The sequence below is a fragment of the Aphelocoma coerulescens genome, chromosome 7 (genome assembly GCF_041296385.1).
Source record: "Aphelocoma coerulescens isolate FSJ_1873_10779 chromosome 7, UR_Acoe_1.0, whole genome shotgun sequence".
NCBI classification, from domain to species: domain Eukaryota; kingdom Metazoa; phylum Chordata; class Aves; order Passeriformes; family Corvidae; genus Aphelocoma; species Aphelocoma coerulescens.
The window spans coordinates 29,545,418-29,564,794 of NC_091021.1; the positions used below are offsets into that span (position 1 = coordinate 29,545,418).

General features: G+C 43.4%; 1 protein-coding gene and 1 long non-coding RNA gene across 2 annotated transcripts in view; one reads left to right on the top strand and one right to left on the bottom strand.

Annotated features, from left to right (window-relative positions):
- The window catches only part of ADCY5 (adenylate cyclase 5), a 205,305-nt gene extending 195,149 nt beyond the window's left edge, over positions 1-10,156 (bottom strand). The window contains exon 1 of the mRNA XM_069021086.1: positions 8,782-10,156. Coding sequence (XP_068877187.1) covers positions 8,782-9,783 — 1,002 coding nt within the window. The 5' untranslated portion in view covers positions 9,784-10,156. The remainder of the gene's footprint in view (positions 1-8,781) is intronic.
- A 775-nt stretch (positions 10,157-10,931) lies between these two features.
- LOC138113145 (uncharacterized) lies at positions 10,932-19,369 on the top strand. The gene is made up of 3 exons (XR_011152023.1): positions 10,932-11,159; positions 11,337-11,395; positions 17,687-19,369. It is a non-coding gene; the product is annotated as an uncharacterized lncRNA (long non-coding RNA).
- Positions 19,370-19,377: the final 8 nt, after the last annotated feature.

Here is a 19,377-nt window from a genome sequence, read left to right on the forward strand (position 1 = left end):
CAAGGCTTTTTCTGGAAGGGAAGATACAGCCACAGAACTGTTTGCATCAGCAACATTTTATGACAGATTCTTGCAAGCAATGTCATAGCCTTTTCTTTTGACTATGAAGTGAGACAGAATGTCTTATACAAGCTGCAAACATATTTGAAGAATAAACAGTTTGCGTAAGTTGCCTCTTTGAGAGATCAATTTCTAATGTCTGGGGGAAAAAGAAAGAGAAAACACAAACCTTTCTTTATTTCTATTCTCTCTGTGTTGCATCAGCACAGTCCTTTGTTTACTGTCTGCAAAGATGCACTCTGATACTAATGGAATGTGTATATTGAATTTGAAGAGCAGCTTTAATTCCCAAAACTCAACCTCCCAAAAGCAAAGTTTCCCAGGAAAAGACAGGATGATAGCCAAGCACAGCAATGCCACAAAGACCCAATTCACAGTAAAAAATTTGATGGGTATTACATGGGTGTGTAAAACTTTTCATGAAAAGAAAAGGCAATTTAATATTTCATCTGGAAACTCATCACTCAAACTGCAGAAGAAGCAGTCTAGGTAAAGGAATTATAAACAAGGCAGGATTGAGGATGCTTTGAAATATACTTCTCTCTTCTGCTATTTCTGCTGCTATGAAGTAGGAGAAGCCACAAATGATGACTATAAAATGCACACTACAGACAGTCCTGATAACATCTTAAATACACAAATATGATTTGTGTTCCTGATGTCTGGGGAAGGGAGTAAAGATACATGGCAATTACATTAGTGACATATAAATATGAAGAAAGAAGTACATAATGACATTTTATTTGCAGAACAAAGCTGACAATACAGTGAAACTCTCTACAGTGAGTGCTGTAACAAAAATCCTACTTGGCATCAGGGAAGCCAGCCTGGCACTAGAAGCAATACTCTTGGTGATGCCAGTGCTGCCCATTAATTCTTCAACTGTGGGGGGTCCTACCATTTGTAAACACATCATCTTTGTGGTGCAAAACCAACTGTGTCTGGCTGAAGCAGTTCACAGGCTTGTCTACCTACCAGGTAGGTAGGAGCTACAGATGTACAGAGCTTCCCAAATGTTCAAGTGCAAGACTGGAAGCAGAAGGCAGAGCTTTGAAATGTGTTCAGTCCATTTCTCTGAGTGTCAGAACAAAACCATCTCATGCTAGATTCTACTGAATTCAGCAGATCTGCTGAATGATGCCATTCCTGTACCTGCCAGTGATGAAACCACCAAGACTCAAAACCATCACGGAAACTTTCACTGGGAGTGGTCTGGTTGCAGGTGCTAAAAGGCATTTTGAGTCTTGTCTTGGCCTCACACACATTTTATGTGTGACCTTATTAAGTGCTAGAAACTTCAAACTTTCTTATGATAAGGTGAGAACATTTAGGAGTTCAGGAGACAAATATTAAAATTCTTGTCTGTTTCCCACACCCCCTCATAACTAGATTATGCTTTTTAATATCTTTGGGGTTGTGTTTTTTCATTCACATGAGATTTCCCCTTGGGTTTTTACCTAGCCTAAGGACTCCATAATAATGAATCAAATTAAGTTTCTGGCAGCAGCAAGATACATCTCGGGTAAAGACAAAAAAAATTATTTTTTTAAAGTATCACTAATGTCAAAACAAAAAGAAGAAAGAGCATCCCATGGATGAAAGATATCACAAGTTCAGATCGCTAGGTTAGACTTCAGAGGGAGGGAAGGAACTAACACCGAGCATATCCCACATCAAAACACAGGACTTGCAGGAGATGAAAAAGTCACACAGCAGTTAGACAGGAACCCCACCCATTTCCCAGAAGCTGTAAATCTTCGCATTCCTTGCACAAATTTTGTCATTGTCCTACCCCTCTGGGCCATAAAAAACCAACCTGTAGCACATCATGAAATCATGTAGCAGCTGGAAGGCTCCAGGGAGATTCTGGTGCACTCCAGCTCTCTCCACACTACCCCTTCTGCGTACAGATTACCTGCAAGGTGCCATGTAAGCCATATAAGTATAAAGCAGATGGGAGGACAAACCTTGCCCAAGGCTGGCAAAACTTGGAGCCCTGTCTTCTACCTCCTCAAACAAAAGCAGGTATTTTCTCTGAATCACACCCACCTGCCTGCACAGGGAAAAAGAATAAAAAAAACAAAAAAAAAGAAAAAAAAACAAAAACAAACAAAAAAACCAAACCCCCAACAAGATGGAAAAGAAAAAAAGAACAAAAAAATTAAAAATAAGTAAAGAGAGACAAGAAGGAAAAAGAAAAAAAGAGACGAGAAGAAAAAGAAGAGAAGGACAGGAGTTTTCAAAGCACAGGTTCAGAAGCCACTACCAGCTACATGGTGGATCACTTTACCACACATATGGAAGCTGTTGTCAAAATAATTTCGATTTTTACCTCTCAGTTTTTCAGCTGTTGCTGGGGTTTTTTCACTGCATCTTCTACCAGGACAGAAGGAAAATTCTTTTGGTTCGATTAGAAAATGAGAGTAATATCCAGTAGTACCAAAATATGATGACCAAACCAGCTATTCCCAAAAGACTGTAACTATTCCAACTACTGCGATGGCCAAAAAGTTAGCAATTGTTCTGCTTTTCTTAAAAGACAGAGAGGGAGCCATGGTGCATGACTGAAAGATTAGCTAATCAGACACAAATTGAATGCATTTGGAGAACAGCCTGGCACCCAAAGTTCACATTCCAGCTGGGCTGAGTCCCAGTCCTTTTCCACCCCAGACCTTGGCAGTGCTGCCCACACAACAGCGGACTCAGAGCAAAAGGGCATTTAGGAAGCACTGGGACAATTCAGGCTCCAGGAGGACACGACCAGTTCCAGTGAGCTTTTAGCACCAGGATAATCAGCATTTTATATCCACTGCTGTTCAGGTTTATAAATCATGTGAATGAGGTTAATCACAAAAGACCACATAAATAAGATGTCCTGCCTTGGAGAGGTCTCTGACAGAGAACAGGGGTCACACTGGTGTCAGACTAAGCCATCGTGCCCAGGACACCGAAGGACAAGTCAATGGCTGCTTTGTAAGTTTGGGGCATGGAAAGTTACCCTTCTGCCTCATGAACCTTAATGAATCCTGATGTTTTTCTGAAGTATCTTCACCTCTCCAGAAATAAACAGAAATAGCACACCCTGCCTTTTCAAGCATGTCATAAAAATGCCCAGAGGACAAGTCTTTTTGCTATACACCTCAATCATGCCTATTTCATTTTGTCTCCAATTCACCGAGATTCAACTCAGCTATAAAAGTGTGATTACTACCACAAGGCTGAGAGAAATTACCCAAATAGGTCAGTTTATCAAGACAACAAACCTATTAAGAATCCAGGGACATGGAGAAATTAGACACTCACCACTCCATCACACTAACAGGTTTTGATACTGGTGAACATTACAGTGAAATATTAAACTAATTCATGGGGGGGGGGGAGGATAAAACAAGGGGGTAGATTAGGAGGTGGCAGGATCATAGGATAATTTAGGAGATAAGAAAAACAGATACACCTTTGTAAACCTCAAACAACACATGCATTCCCAAGAGATACAGGCAATATTCTTACAAAGGACTAAATTGATGCACACTACCTCAGGGATTTACTTAATTACTTCTGTTACACAATTACCCTAGGGAGGCAACTATCAATGCAACAATTACTGAATATTTCAGGTTGCCATTTTCTCCCCTGAACAGAAGACCACACATCGATTTTCACTAACTTTGGTGCAATTACTTCTCAGGCAGATTCTTCAGTAGTGAGCAGTGCTACAGCACTTCTCACTGCACAAGAGCCCACTGATATCAATGTTTATGCAGAACAGGGCATTAAGTGCTGTTTGAGGCACCCAGTACCCAGCCCCATGTGGCTGAGCACCTTAAAAATCCCATCCTCAAACATTACTCAACTATATTTTCCAGGTGGAAAAAAGTAAAACAGGCAACACCTAACCATAAGAGAGCTGACACACAGATCCATCTGCGTTCCAGGTAGTTCATCTCTCCTCCTTGATGAATAAAGACAATGCTGCTTGAAGACAATGAAAGCACAATGCAACGACTTGATTAACACACTGCTGAGAATCTGTCTCTAAATCAGTCATCACTTACATATATTAAGCATGCTGAGGCTAAGATGGAACATACAGTACTACTTCTCCTGCTGTGTGACTAACTTCTTGTTGAATGCCATTCAAATTGCCATCTAGAAAGCATCTGTACGAGGTGCTAGGAGATAGCCACATGATTCAAGCTGATTCCCTGTTACAGTAAGAAATTGTTTTTAGCCCTGCTGAAGTGAATTTATTCATCAAAAGGAGAAAGAGAGACTAGTTTTCATACCAACATCTTCCAAGAAATGGTTGAACTGGAATGCTACACTGTCAAGAGGTCCGGATCAATCATGTGCCATTAACATGCATTGACAGAGAGAAAGGCCAACACATACTCAGTTCTCAGAAGCAAAGGATGAAGAGTACTAATGTAATGCTGTTATGATGGAGACATGGAAAAGGGTCCAGCAAGAAGTAGCCCTGAACTAGAGAGACAAACAAAAGATGTGCTCAGGTAGTTCAGAACTTTTCTGTCAGAGATCCTTTGCAGAAGATTTGCAGTAGTATTTGGGGAGAAAAGAGATCAGTGCATTTCAGTTTCTCTTTCAACGAGGTTACTGACACAAGACAAAAAAAAAGGTATTTATTTTTCGTGGTACCTTAACAGTCACCCACTCATACTGAGTTAATAAACTACAGACTTAACTGTATCCTTGAACAAGGAACCTCAGAAAGTTACGATAAAACAGGTTTGGATGGGAAAACAGGAGTAAATCTAACCTCAGTCCAGGGGCTTGTTTAATGTTTGTATATGGCATTCCTATTCCCTACTCCTGGTCCCCCACCCACTCCCACACACAGTCCCCATCCCTTTTTTCAGTCTGATTCAGAGCCCAACAAACTCTCTTATGAAATTCCCTGTCCCTTAGCCCATAGTCTTACAAAAACGCCAGCGCTTACTCAAGAGTATCTGCACTGAGGGCAGCTGGTCTCCTCACATGACTTCAGTTAAGGATCTGCAACCCACAGGCTGAACCTCTTCCCATGTGCCTGTACAAGTCTGTGGGTCAGCTGGGCAGTTCGCCCCATCGAACAGAGACTAAATCTCAGCGTTATCTTTGCTGTGAATGCAGATTACTGATAAATAGTACACTTCTTTCTCAGTTAAGTAGTAGAAAGCCCCATTCACGTGTAAAGTAACGCTTAGGCGAATCCTGGAGTTGAGTGTGTTTTCAGAGCCTGAAAGTGTATGAAATCCATGGATAGTGTATAACACATGGAAGAGTCTGGCCTGAAAAGAGATACACTTACATACAAAGAGAAGACACACTTCCATGCAGCAGAGCACATTTGTAGTCTGTCCCAGAATAACACAAGGACATAAACCTGAAGACAAATACAGTCGTCCTCTCCCCAATAAATCCAAAAGTAGTTCCTCTAGAGCTGATCCCAGGAACATACAAAACCCCCCTTTTAAGTAATCAGAATTTGTAGGTGGTGGAGCATCATCTATTCACTCTGCTCTGCTTCCAGTAGCCTGCTGCCTTTGAAAACAAGTAAATTCTCAGACACAGGATTTTTTTTCTCCCCTCCCTCAGCATTGGATAACTTTCTAATATAATGCAATAATTAGCATTTTTTTTTTATTTCAATCAAACCTCAATTAAAGAAGCCAAGATCATTGCCTCTAGCCGATTAGACTCACAGAAGTACCAACTATACTCATCTTTTTGATGGGGTGCTCAGGGCACTCTTTTGAAAGACAGACTCCTCCAGGTAGCAAAGGGAAGTCAGACTGTTCTTTCCAAATCCAGTGATCCCAGAAGAATCATTTTAAAAAGCAGCTCAGTTAAGATTGAACAATGACAACTACTTTTACTCCTGTCACCTTATGGATTCAGAAACAGCAGATTGCATGAACCTTTCCATGAACTGTAACTAGCATAGACTTGGATCAGAAAGTTTGGGGACAGAGAAATCCAGTAATGATAGGAGAAGATAATTCAGACAATAAACTCATGCATCTTCAGCTAGGGAATCCAACAAGCTGCCTTTCTCCCAAAAGGGACCTACAACCAAGAATTTCACTCTCTTGAGAAAGAGAAGTCTTTAACAGGCTCCAGAGCCTTATAAAAGTGCTCAGGAGTCAACACAAGAGTCACCCTGCTTTGAATGTCAGTGGATCATAACAAGAGTATATGATATCTCCTGGCTCGGAAACAATTTGGAGAGGATTAAAAGAAAAAAAAAAATCCCATAAAGAAAAACTTGCTTAAGTGTTATAGTTTAAAATGCCATGAAAAAGAGAGGAAAGGGGATATATATCCTAACCAGCCTTTCTTCTGTGACTGCTGGGTGTAAAGTACCATCCAGTCACACTCACGAATTCATTCACATTCACTCCTGCTCCACAAAACCCAGGCTGATGTGACTGCCAGTGTGAAGTCACAAAAAAACATCTTAACTCCCTCTTCTTGACTTATCTGGTCTTCATCTGCCTTTGCCTCTGGTAGTTTGAAGGAGGAAAAGAGGGCTTGCATGCATTAGGGGGGCAGATCTGAACACACCGGATTTCCACGGCAACAAGATACAGCCCCAGTGAGGAAGGCCTGTTAATCGCTGTGAGGCGATGTGTTCAGCAGAACAGATTTTTCTATCAGACAGCAAGAGATAGCAGCTTGTGTTCATACACAGACGTGTAAGGAATCTGATGCTTGGCCTTGTACAACCCCACTGAATTCAGCCCATGCTACGCCAGTGTAGACCACAGTAAGATAGAAACTGTGTTAGTAGGAAAAATAAACAGGCAACGTGGAGAGACGCTCTGCCTTTGAAGACAAAGTAAGAGTGCTCCTAGGACATTCCTCATTAACTGAACATTTATTGTCAAACCACAGGAAAATCCCAGCATTACTATGAAAACAAAAGCAACTGTGCAATGCACAGATTTGTGCATACTGTACCATCACCTATTGCCCATGCTTCTACCTTTGACAAGTGCACACTTATACACAAGCCCAACCTCTTACAAATAACCTGCTGTTTGGAAAGGGAGGGAGCTGTTACTGTTCCAAATTCTCTACTGAGAGAGTCGATCATTTGGCCTTTGTAATTTAGGCTCCTTCCTATTAAAATACAGTTACCAACACTTCCCAACATGATGATATTTTATTCATTTGTTAGTATCCTCCAAACTCAGCTCTGCTTATAACAGACTGCTAAATCTTCCAGCCACAATCATGATGCGATTTGCCTTGACATCTAAGGATGTAGTCTCCAAATACACTGATTTCAACAGGACAAGTCTCAGTTCATAAAGCAAAAAGCACACATGAGGCTTTGCAAGACCAGAGCCCCAGTGGGGAAGAGCTGAGGCCATTAGCAAACTTTTCCAAGTCAAGCAGAAAAACACCAACTGTCCCACTCACAGTGTATGCTCTGCTGGAAATGCACAAAAAGCCATCTATATCAAACATAAGAAAAACGTCATGTAGAGTTTATAAAAATATCTGTAACAAACTAAGAACAAAACCAGAAGCTCTCCAAGTAGGTTTAACTGGGCAGAGGGGAGAAGAGAGTAGTTTCATGGGCTATTTTCTGTAGCAGAACAGTGACAGCCTCATCCTAAAGAGGTTTTAAGTCCTACAACTTTTCTTGCCACTGCAGTAGGCGGAACTCAAAATAACCCAGAACTAAGACTCAAAGCAGGCACTGAGTGTGAGGCTTTATTTTGTATTATGTCTTAGGGCTGTAAAACTACCAAACACCTGATTTTAATAAACAATTCCTGGTTACACACAAGCATCAGGGCTGACTCTGTGACAGGCTCATTCTTGCTCAGTGTTCTGCACATCAGAAGGATGACAACTGCCTCACAGCTTCAACGTTTTAAATCAATGGTTTCCTGATTGCCACCATGCATGGTAAGCTTAAAGCACATGAGTCCCAAGGCTGCTTGCTTCACTTGAAGAGTGGTGCCTTGTATTACTGTTGTTTATACAGATATGGTAATTAAAAATTGCACTGTAATGTATTCGATAATAGTCTTATTGTTCCTGTGAACTGAACTGCTCCAGTTAAACATGATATCACAGCTAAATAACAACCTGCTTTTATACTTTTTTTTTGGTACTTTTTATCCTGGCTGTACAGGAACTCCGGGCTTTTTCACCATAGAGATTTCCAGCACATCTCAGAGGAAAACACTTTCCTGCTAAACCAAAAGCCTACCCCACATTCCTGTGGAGCATGCTCTCCTAAGATGCCTAAGCTCTGCGCCAACACCGAACCCAGAGTGACACACAAGGATAACCTCTACCTGATAAAAACAGCCAGACTCTACACATTTCTCAGTAAAACAGCAGCATGCTTGGACACCGTTCCACAGGTGTGCTGAGCACAGGGCTGTTTACATTAAATACAACTGAAGGGCACTGACAGCACTGGAGAAGCTGTCACGGGAACCCAGTAAGGCACATTTCTTGTATGCTTAGAGCCTTAACTTGGAGCAGAAATGAGGAAACACCACAGCCATGGAAAAAAAGCAAGATTACAGGCTAGCCACCACATTGCACACCATCCCACCCAGCAGCAGGTAAACTAGGGGTTCAGCTGGAAGCCCTGTCAGCCTTCCAGCATCAGGCAGGCATATGGAAGTCAGACTACCCCACTTCTCTTGCCCTTCAATACTGAGCACACATCCAAAGCACTAATGGCTTGCCTACCTGCTTCAGGAGGAACTTATCCTCCGCGTTGATCTTGAGGGAGACAGCCAGGTGGATGGCAGAGAGCACCACCCCGCTGATGACCGCGGCTCTCATCCGCACCGGCAGCAGCGTGTAGATGCTGTAGATAAAGAAGACGGTCCACCAGATGCCCTCTGAGGCGCTCCTAGGCCACACCAGCAGAACTCCTACCACTTGCACTGCCAGGATCACCAGGATGACAGAGTAGCATGCCAACCACATGTGGTCCTGGTGGAAGTTGTTGCGGTTGCACACCATGCACAGCACCACCATTAGCACGATGGCCAGGGAGAGCACCACGACATAGGATACCTCATAGCGGCCGTGTGCGGCATGGAAGATCAGCATGACCACACAGACCAGCACCAGCACGGCCATAAGCATGGTGAGGCTGCTCTGGTTAAGCCGAAAGAAGTAGCGCTGATAGAGACGTTCCAGTTTCTCAGACTGGAACTTCTTGGACCTGAAGATTTGCAGCAGGCTACTGCAACAACTGCCCATGGAGAAGGCCGCCTCGGAGTCCCCCTCGTCCCCGTCCTCTTCCTCCAGCTCCTCAATCTTGGCCTTGATGCGTTTCTCGTCCAGCCCCAACTCCACAGAGCGGGGCCGTACCTCCCCCTGCTCCCCCAGCTGCCGGGGGCTGGCATTGTTGGGGGCAGTGGGGGAATCACTGCCAGGCGGGTGGCGGGACCGGTGACGTCTGCTGTCGTCACCGTGCTCCTGCCAGGCGGATTTGGACCTAAAACTCATCATCCTGCAGCCGCTCTCCCCGCGGTTCCGGGGCTCGTAGTCTTCCTCGCTCCTCCACCTGCTCGACATGCGGGAGGCCTTCTTGCCCGAGGACCTGTTGGGAGGCGGCGGGTAGGAGTAGCCATTGGCCCGGGCCTCCGCCTCGCCCCAGGCCGAGCGGTGTTGCTCGGTGCCTGCCCAGGGCGCGGGACCGCCGAAGCCCGGGGGGCTGACGCTGTTGGACCGGGACATGCCCTGAGGAACGGGGCCGCGGGCGAGGGGATGACCGCCGGGCAGGCACAGGGGATGGCCGCGGGGACGAACCGCCGGGAGAAAACCCCAAAAGGCAGAGGCGAAGGAGGAAAAAAAAAAAAAGAGGGGGGAAAAAAGAAAAAAAAAAAAAAAAAAGAAAGAAAGAAAAAAGGCAAAACCCGCAAACGCCCCCAAAGTCTCCGGAGCGGCCGGGCGTCCCCAGAGCCGGGGTGTCCCCGGCGGGACACTCAGGGCAGTGCCATCGCCGGCCCCGGTGCTTCGACACCGCCGAGCGCGCTCGGCACCGCGGGGACCGGGACGCCCCCGGCTCACGGCCGCTCGCCCTCAGCCGCGCCGCGGCGGCCGCAGGGGCTCGGGGCGCCGCCGGGGAGCCGCATCGCAGCGCGCCCGCACCGCTCCGGCCCGGCCCCCGCCGCTCGGGGCCGGGCGCAGGGCGGGCGCTTCGCCGCGGGCCGGTCGGCGGGGAGCTGGCGGAGGCTCAGGCTCGCAGGGATGCGGCAGCCGGCGGCGGCGGGAGCATCCCCTGCCCGAGGGGCGCGGCGGGGGGGCTGCCCGGGGCGGGCCGGGCTGCGGCGGCGCTCCTGGCTCGCCTCGCCTCCCAGCGGCGGAGCCCCGGCGGTAAGGCACGGCCGGCGGCAGCCGCGCCGCTCATGCACCCAGCCGCCGCTCCCGCTACGCCGCGCTGCCTTCGGGCGGTCGCAGCGCCTCTTCCAAAGGCACCGGGGGAGAGGGGAGAAACCGGCAAATCCGAAAAACGGGAAAGGGGAAAGCAAAAAAAAAAAATTCAAAAAAACCCGAGAAAAGGAGCAGAGGCGGGGCCGCGGCGCTGCCTCCCTCGCGCTGCCAGCGGGGCGGCGGTGCCGGTGCGGGGCTGCGGGCGGCGGCGGCCCCGCGCGCGGCTCTCCCGGGGACGGCGGCGGCGCGTCCCGGCCCCGCTTTGTGCTCCCCATTCAGCCGCGCGCCGGCCGCGCCGCCCCCGCCCGCCCCCATTGGCGCGGCCCCGCCGCCGCGCGCCGCCATTGGCCGCCGCCGCCGCCGCCCCGCCAATGCGCGCGCCCGGGGCGGGGCGCCCTTAACCCCTTCGGCGCCGCGCCGCGAGCTCCCGGCACCCCGGGGCGGGACCGCCGCCGGTGCCGCGGCACGGGGCAAGCGGGGCCGTCTCCGTGCGCTGCCTCAGGGCTCCCGTCTGGGGGCCGGCTGCCTCCTGCTCGGCACGGCAGAGCCGGCAGCATCGAGCGGCGGTGGCCGAACGGGTGAGCAGAGGAAAATCAAGCCCCAGGAAACCCTCTTTGAACATCAGCACCTGTTACCGGACCTGCCTGAGCACAGAAATTAAGGGTAGAATACACACACAGGTAGGTTTGCCTTGTTTTTACAACCACTTAAGGTACAGCCCTCACCTTCCCCCAACAGCGCTGTGACACCGTTTTACGGACGGCATATTCCCCAACCTGGGAGGGGGGCATGGCTACGACACCACAGCAGCTCCCAGCAAGTTTCAAACTCCAGACTCTTCCACAATGTTCTTTCAGATGAGCCACTCTTTCTGCAGATGCGAGTGAGCCAATTAATGATTTACAGTGTTTTGAAGGTAAGCATCCTATGTACTAAGAATAATATTATTGCTTGATGTTCTGCAGCACGTTTTATTAAAAACAAACTGTCAAATCAGATAACTGCTTGGCTTAAGTTGCTGAAACTGGTAATTGTCTACATGTTTGTTCAAACACTGAAAATCCCTGCTCACAAGTAGTCCTTAGCAGTAGTAGTGCTGAAGCTGTGGTTATCAAGGGACAGAGATAAGCAACGTTTGCAGAGAGGTAGTATTGCTGGACACAGTCGGGAAAAGAAAAAAAAAAAAACCAAAACTAGATAACCTTCCAAACATAAGCCCTTCACGTGTCCTTTACACGTGCAAGTAACTCTACAAACTACAGCAATTTAGGCCTTTGTGCATTTCAGTGGTTTGTAAAACCATATGCTGATTTTTCAGCAGCTTCTTCCGAAGAGCATCTTTTACTTATCAGGAATTCACAGTTAAAGACTTTCACTTAAAAAACGCACCCAACTATTACAGTGGGGCTCACTTACATGGCATTTTCCTGACAGATGCTACACACTGCAGCTGATCAAGATTGGACTCACAGTTTACTTTCCACGAGCAGACATTTTATACATTTTATCCATAAATACCACCCTTCAGACGGAATTTATAATTTCTTGTGATATTATACAACACTGTCACTATCCATACACTACTTTTGTTCTACTCAAGTGGAACAACACTCAAGAATTGTGTGGCTGGTTATTCTGGCTGCACAGTGCCTGAACACGAGGGATAAAGACAGTGAAACAATTCTTCAGTGAGCTGCAAACTGGGACAGGTCTTTTTGTTTCGTACACAAAGTCCCATTCTGGAGTTCTCCTCTCACAGCCAGCAGTAAAAGATCTCACTTTTTCACACTAAAAACAAGAAAAAGGAGACAGGTGATCCACAAAAATTTTGGTGACCCTAACATTAATTCTGCTTCATAGAAAATTACTATGAATGCATGTATAAGAACCAAGTACATTCAACATCCACATCTTGCTACATTTAGTTCTGGATATCAATAAAACATTGCTAAGGTAACAGACCAAGTAATTTTAAGGTTTTTATGTTTTACCACTGGGACTAAGCAAGGTCTTACTTGACTTTTGGATCTGGAAGCCTGAATCCTAGGCAGGACTCCAGTGCACAGTAAGCTATAGCCCACCCCTTCTCCAGAAAGTTTACATATAGAGGTACCAGAAAAATGGTAGTTTCTGTTCTAGAGTATCATTCATGTTTCTTTTCACTGTCATTTTGTTTGACATACAAATAGTTTTGCTCTTCTGCAATGTCGTAAGAATTGATGCTTAACCAAAGTTAGGGTGTTTTTTAAAAAAAATCATTAGCCAGAGGGGAAAAATTATTTGTCCTTGCTACAGGGGAAAACAAGTCTTCAACCAAAAGTTTTTAACTCTAGAAACATGTAGGTAAATATGAGGTGTTGAGTTTAAAGAGAGGTAAAGGAGCATTTAGAAGAGATTCTCCAGAAATTCTGTAACTTGTGAAAACAACAAGGATGTTAAGAAGTTTAAGTGTCTTAGAAGCTAAGAGTAGCACCAGCTAAATGGGAACTTCACACAATCCTAAAACTGATGCCCACTTACAGGTGATGATGTTACTGGATCACTTACAACAGTAGTAGAATGAAGGCAACGAGCAACCTTGTAATGTTAAGGATACAGACCATAATATGGACAGCTTACCTACAGCTTCTAACTCGCAGTTTCTTCAAGCCCTGGCTCTTGTTTCTAATTCAGGAACCTGATTACCAATGGCAATAACATAATATGTTTGTCTCACCCAAAAAAGTTATGCACAAAAGTAAAACACTGCATATCCTGGGTGGCTGTAAAGTCATTTAAAAATGCCTAGCATGTATTACAAGAACATTCAGGCAATTATTCTTTGTTAATGAGTTATCATAAATAGGAGTTACCTTTTTCATTCACAAATTAGCCCAGCCATTTTTTGAAGGATGAATGTAAAAGTGAGGAGTTTCTGTATCTCAGTCCCAACACGGCTATGTACAAATTATGACCTTAATCAATACAAGTGTGCTTTGCATTCTAATCCATAAAATGAGAATATTTACTTGCTTTGTTCAAAGAGATTGACAAACAAATATCACAGTACTGTGTAGAAAAACACAGAAGCTTACTATTCATTATCCAGAAGGTCTAATGTTCCACCTTCCAGTCTAGCCTAGCCTTCACAAATTCTAAAATTCTACCTGCCCCATCATAAAAGCTTTTTTTTTTTTTTTTTCCTTTCTGGGTGTGGGGGGGGGGTAGTTGGGCAAAATTCCATTCAGTACCTTCAATCACCTTTTAATGAAATTCTGAATTAAAATTGAACCATGCCTCTTTTTCAGAAAGTATTTATCTGGTTAGAATAATACCTAAATGGAAGTAAACACATGGAAGACTTAGAGAATGCTTGCACAAAATCACTCAGATGAGGTCACCTCCCCAAGAACCTTCAGGAAGCCATGAGGGAATCAAGAGAGAGCTACTCAGGCAGATTTAAACTTCTTCAACATACAAAGAGTTCACATAAATTCTGGTTTCACGTGTAGTCTCATAATTTGTATAAAAATATTTTTTACTTTATTATCATTACAACAGGTGCAGTAGACAAACATTAGCATTCTTCCTTTCCATTATTTACTTAAAATGGGGAATACCAACTAGATAGTGACCTCAGAACATCGTGTCACATTTCACTCTTCATCGTCTTCATGCACTACAAGATTCATGGAAGCACCAAATCCAGGACTTTAAAATATCCAAAGTAACCCTCTGAAACCCAGAGATAATCACACAGTCCAGCTTGGAGCCATGAAAAGCTCAAACTGAACAACCTGCTGTTAAAAATTCTCTTGCTCCACACCACCCCTCTCCCAATAATCTGATGATTCAAAATGAATAGAACCAAAAGTGAGAAAATAAACACAAAACCACAGTGACTTAAAAAACAAACAAAAAGCCCAACCCAAAACAATCTGACTCATAACTGACTTTTGGGGTTTTTTAGGGATACACAGAAGCCTAGGAAGACAAGGCATTGACAAAACATGAAACTTTCTTCCTGTTTCCTTTGGAATCCAGCAAGTAGTTGTTCTTTGGGGAGAAGGTGGTGTTGTTTGGTTTTGGGATTATTTGCTTACTGAATCACATTTATCAGCTTTTTCACAGCAGCATCCACGTTTCACCCCAAATGTAGAAAAAAAAGTATCTGCATGTCCATGCTGTTTAGTCCAAGCAAAGCTGGGGTGCAGATATGCACGTTTGCAATACAGGAGGATTGCATCATGAAATTCACCGTAACGCACATAATTCATGTGGCCATTCCAGGGATTTCACATAATCCTGACATTAAGAAAAAAGCAGCTAAGAATTCCAGTTCTTGACACAGAATGTGAACACAGCAGCTCATCTGTTAACTGGAGCAGATTTACCTGCTCACCTTTAGACAGCAGCAAAGCAATGAACAGCACTGAAATGTCTGTACCGAGTGGACTCCTGCAGCCTGTATGAAGCTCAGAGCACAACAGCAGGAGTTTTACATCTTTCTGTCAGCAGGTTTTTTCTTCAATATCTGGTATGCCTCATCTGCAGCTATGCATCCCCAGGAACCTGGAGCACAGTAGCCCATGAATGATTACATCTGCCCCTTGTTTGAACACACCTGTAAGCCTAGAGCAGGTTTCCACACATTGTCTGACTTGACAATACTTTTTGAGGAATAATTCAGCATTTTCAGACGGCACAGTTTGCTTCTGGTAAACGGCTCTAACAGGATCAACTATCTTAGTAAGTAACTACTTACTGAGTAACAGTATCCAGTCTTACTAAGTAAACTAACCAGCAATGTCTGACTTTCAATTTCACATCCATTTTCTTGCTGATGCAAGAAAGCTTTTTCCACTGTTCCAGCTTGCTAATGAAGTGCTTTGTTTACTTAATTTAAATTGTACCAAAATGCTGGGTAAGGAAACTCATTTGATACTCTCAAACCAGCAACTTTCCCAGCAGTAGTTTATACACAGGAACAGAGGAATAAAACAAAGCACCTAAGCCAGTGCATCCATTTCCTTATGATCTTGTAATAAACACCTGGAGGAAAATAAAACAAACTTCATGTCATCAGCACACTAGACTAAACATTGCAGCATCTCCATTAAGTGCTGCTGTTCTGCCTCAATAAACAAACAGAAAATTCCTCCCAAAACCAAACACCACCACCCTCGTCCCAAAGAAAAACAACTACTACTGGATTCCAAAGGGAACAGGAAGAAAGTTCCATGTTTTGTCAATGCCCAAATATTCTTTGGGAAACACAGTGGTAGAGCTCTGTAACCTCCAGTACCTCTCCTCTTCCATCTCATCGTTTTATTGATGGTCATTAAGCAGACAAGACCAGCACTCCTTTTCTTAGCCAGTAAGTGAAGAGGATGTATTTTACCCAAAGAAACCTTAGAAGACAAACTGATTTCATAGAAGCCATCTAGTGTCAGGCTGATTGGAAGGTCCTCCACTTCCTATATATTCTCCACAACTGATGGGTTTTTGTATGGGCATGCTACATGCAGAAAAAAAACCAAGGGGCTGATTTTTACATTGCTATCAACTTAAAACTAATTTTAAGGAAGATGCCTGAATGCCTGTATCCCTTTATATGTATTCTTCAGATTATCTCTGTAGAGTGAGACTCATCCACTGTCTTGCCCAAGAGGCTGAATGTAATTACACAGCAGCTATGATCCTGCAAGTTCAGGTGTTCAAACTAGAAAATGTCAGTACTGAAGTTTGTAATGTACACTTGTTTGTTTCAAGTGGTAACAGTTTACAGAAGACTGTGGAGACTGTCTGTAGCAGGAGTCAAAAACACTGGACAAAATGAAATTCAGTGTTCACAATTCAGGTGAATAAGCCTGTACAAAAACTTCCACCAAAGGACTTCCCAATAATAACATCCTCATGTAGTACAAGATAATGTAAAATTTCTATGTACAAACTGCACAGAATAAATCAAACCTAGACAGAGGCAGCTGTGACACAGTTTGTGCAAGTATAACTAGACATTGAAATGTTTCTAAATATTGTGAATTATGATTTCATATTGGAAGATTGAAATAATGTGCATCTACTTAAACCATTCAAAAATTAAGATATAATACTGACACTAACATCTCCTAATATTACCACATTATCCATGTCAGCACATCAAAGAGAAAAACAAACCTCTGGCAACATTAACGCCCAAGCCAACTTGTGAGGCCATAAAAAGGGCTTTAGGGTCTTTCACATCTGTAAAGGAAAATGTTATTCTGGAAATTAGTGATCAACAGCATTAAAGGAGTTACAGATTTTTCATCCACATTTGAAATTGCAACTACTTCAAAGGCAGCCTTCAGAAAACACCAAAGAAGCTTTATTAATTACCTTACTACTGTAAGTCTTCCGACAACTGTGGAAGAGTACAAGTTTAAGAGACAGGAAGCAGAATTTTAAAGCTACTTGATATTGAATGGAAGTTCCAGGCAGTTGGGTGGCTTGAATCAATCACTCCCAACTGCAGCAACGCTCAGTTCTCATCACATGAAACTGAATCACACAGATATTCACACCTTTTTATTTTATATTCAGCACCCCAGCACAGATCCCTCCTCTAGTCTTATGTCAAGAACTGCCAATGCTTTAAGATGAGCCTTACACACTTTCATAACATTAACTTGCTGACAACCACAGAATCCTCAGCTTTTCCAACTTTTTAATGTTACCGTAGGGAACTAAAATTGTTTCCACACATACTGTTTTCAAAATGCAGAGAGGAAACAAATAGCCAGTGATAGTTACTGTAAGGCACAAACAGAGCTCAGCACCTCTCCACAGCGCAGCATTTCCAAGATTTTAATTACACAGCAGGGCTGTCACAGCCATCATGAGTAGGGCACGTGCTGATGCTGGGCATGACAACACCATTTCATCTTGTCTTCAGCCAACAAAAAAATCCCTGTAGTTGTGCAATCTTATGACAAGCATATGCCGAGAATAATAGCATTCCCTCTGCAGCTACCACTCAAGTTCCTATTAGAGGATTCTAACTTGTTATTTATGAGCATTCATGCCATCTAGATACAGTTTTTTAAATCTCTCAGGAAGTGTTAAAAATGCTAAAAACGTTGCCGTGGTAGCAGACATATTATATTTAGTAAATGAACTCTGAAGTATTCTGTTGCATTAGTTAAGCATTCCACTAAATTTATAATACTCAGTTTTGTTTTTGAAGGAAACCATCAGCATCCAGAGTGCAGACAACAGCAGAACAAAGAGCTCATACTCAATTGAGGATCCTTCAGGAAGTTGTGAGTGTTGACATAGTCAGTTAAGGTGTTGTTATGAGCACTTCTTTTAAATGTGGAAAGCAGAGCATTAGTAACAGTATGAAGTTTCTTTATTCTTTTGTCTGAGCTCCAGAGTTACATATGCTAAAAGAACTTGTAAATTAAAAGGTCCACATTGTATACAAATGAATAAAAATACAGCCCTAACTTACAGTTGTAAAGTATCCGCTTTTGTTCCTTAAACAGTAACAATACAACATATTTTGTTCAGAATTATTTTATTTGGATTATAGCAATTAGTATCACTGATCAGTAGGCCAAATCCAGGCAGAGAGCACAGAATCAATTTCACAAGGCAAAAACACAGACTAGTATTTTAGCATACAAACCATTTCACTGCATTATCAAGTTGAAATATCTTTCAACCATGCATAAAAAATCTACGCTTAGTCTTTCAGAGCTCCAGGTAATACCAGATTCCTAAATATACAAAAAATACATTTAACTTAGAATAATCTTAGTGAATCAGACTTATAAAATTACAATTTTATTCTTCACAACATAGAAAAAAATACAAAAATGACTGTATATAGTTTTCACCCAAGTTTCACTGACATATACATCAAAATACATGATTTGATGTATACTCATGAAAATTTTAAGCTGAAAGATAGGTTTTAAAATGACACTGCAGATTGGTCCACACAAATGCCAACCTTCAGAATGTTAAGAAAAAAACCCTCTGATAAAAACATCACATTGTGAAAAATTACAATTTACCTGCACTGTAACCTGCATCTTACTGTAATTTACAATATGAACATTTCTACAATTCCAGTTGTAAACTACACACTGGTGAAAACCTTGGTCTTTTGGAGGGTAGTGACTAACTCAGAGCTGGCATGGTAGAACATAAAGTGTTGTCAACTGAACCAGTGCACACAACAGAGTACTGAAGCAGGGAAGGCCTGCTGGTTTGGATATGCTGATAGAGAACATGCAAGCCAAGTAAACAGTCTGTGGGGAAATAAAACCCTCTGCATTTGTGACACAGTACCAATCAAAGCTTCTGTTACAGAGTTCACAGAAACCACTTTACAATTTCAGTGACAGATGAGGAGAAACTTCTTCTTTTATGAGGAGGAGAAACCCACATGTGTCAGCGAAGTCAGTATTAGGGAACAACCTGAACAGTATTAAGGCATCGCACAGTTCTCTCTCAAGATCACCTTCCAGTGATTTCCACAGAAGGTAAACTTGAAAAAGCACTGCAAGATGAAGCACTGAATTTTTGTACACAGTAACTGCAAGTTCATATTTCAGACTATAATTTATAAATCAACTTTACTGGTATGAATTCTTACTGTGAAAGCAATTTCTTTTCCTTCTGAAAGGAAAAGTAACTCCACTTTCTTTTAAAAGACTGTAGTTTATTTGGATTTGTGTGATAAATCAGTAATTTCAATTAAATATTCTACAATAAAGCCTATTCAGTAAAGGTGTTGGTTGTACAAGCTTTCTCCCTGCTGGCAGCTTGCTCTGCTTTTCCATGGTGCCAGTGCTATCCACTGTAGATCTGTAGTGTACCTTTCTCATCAACAGAGCCCGGAGTTTGTTTCATGTAGGAATATTACAC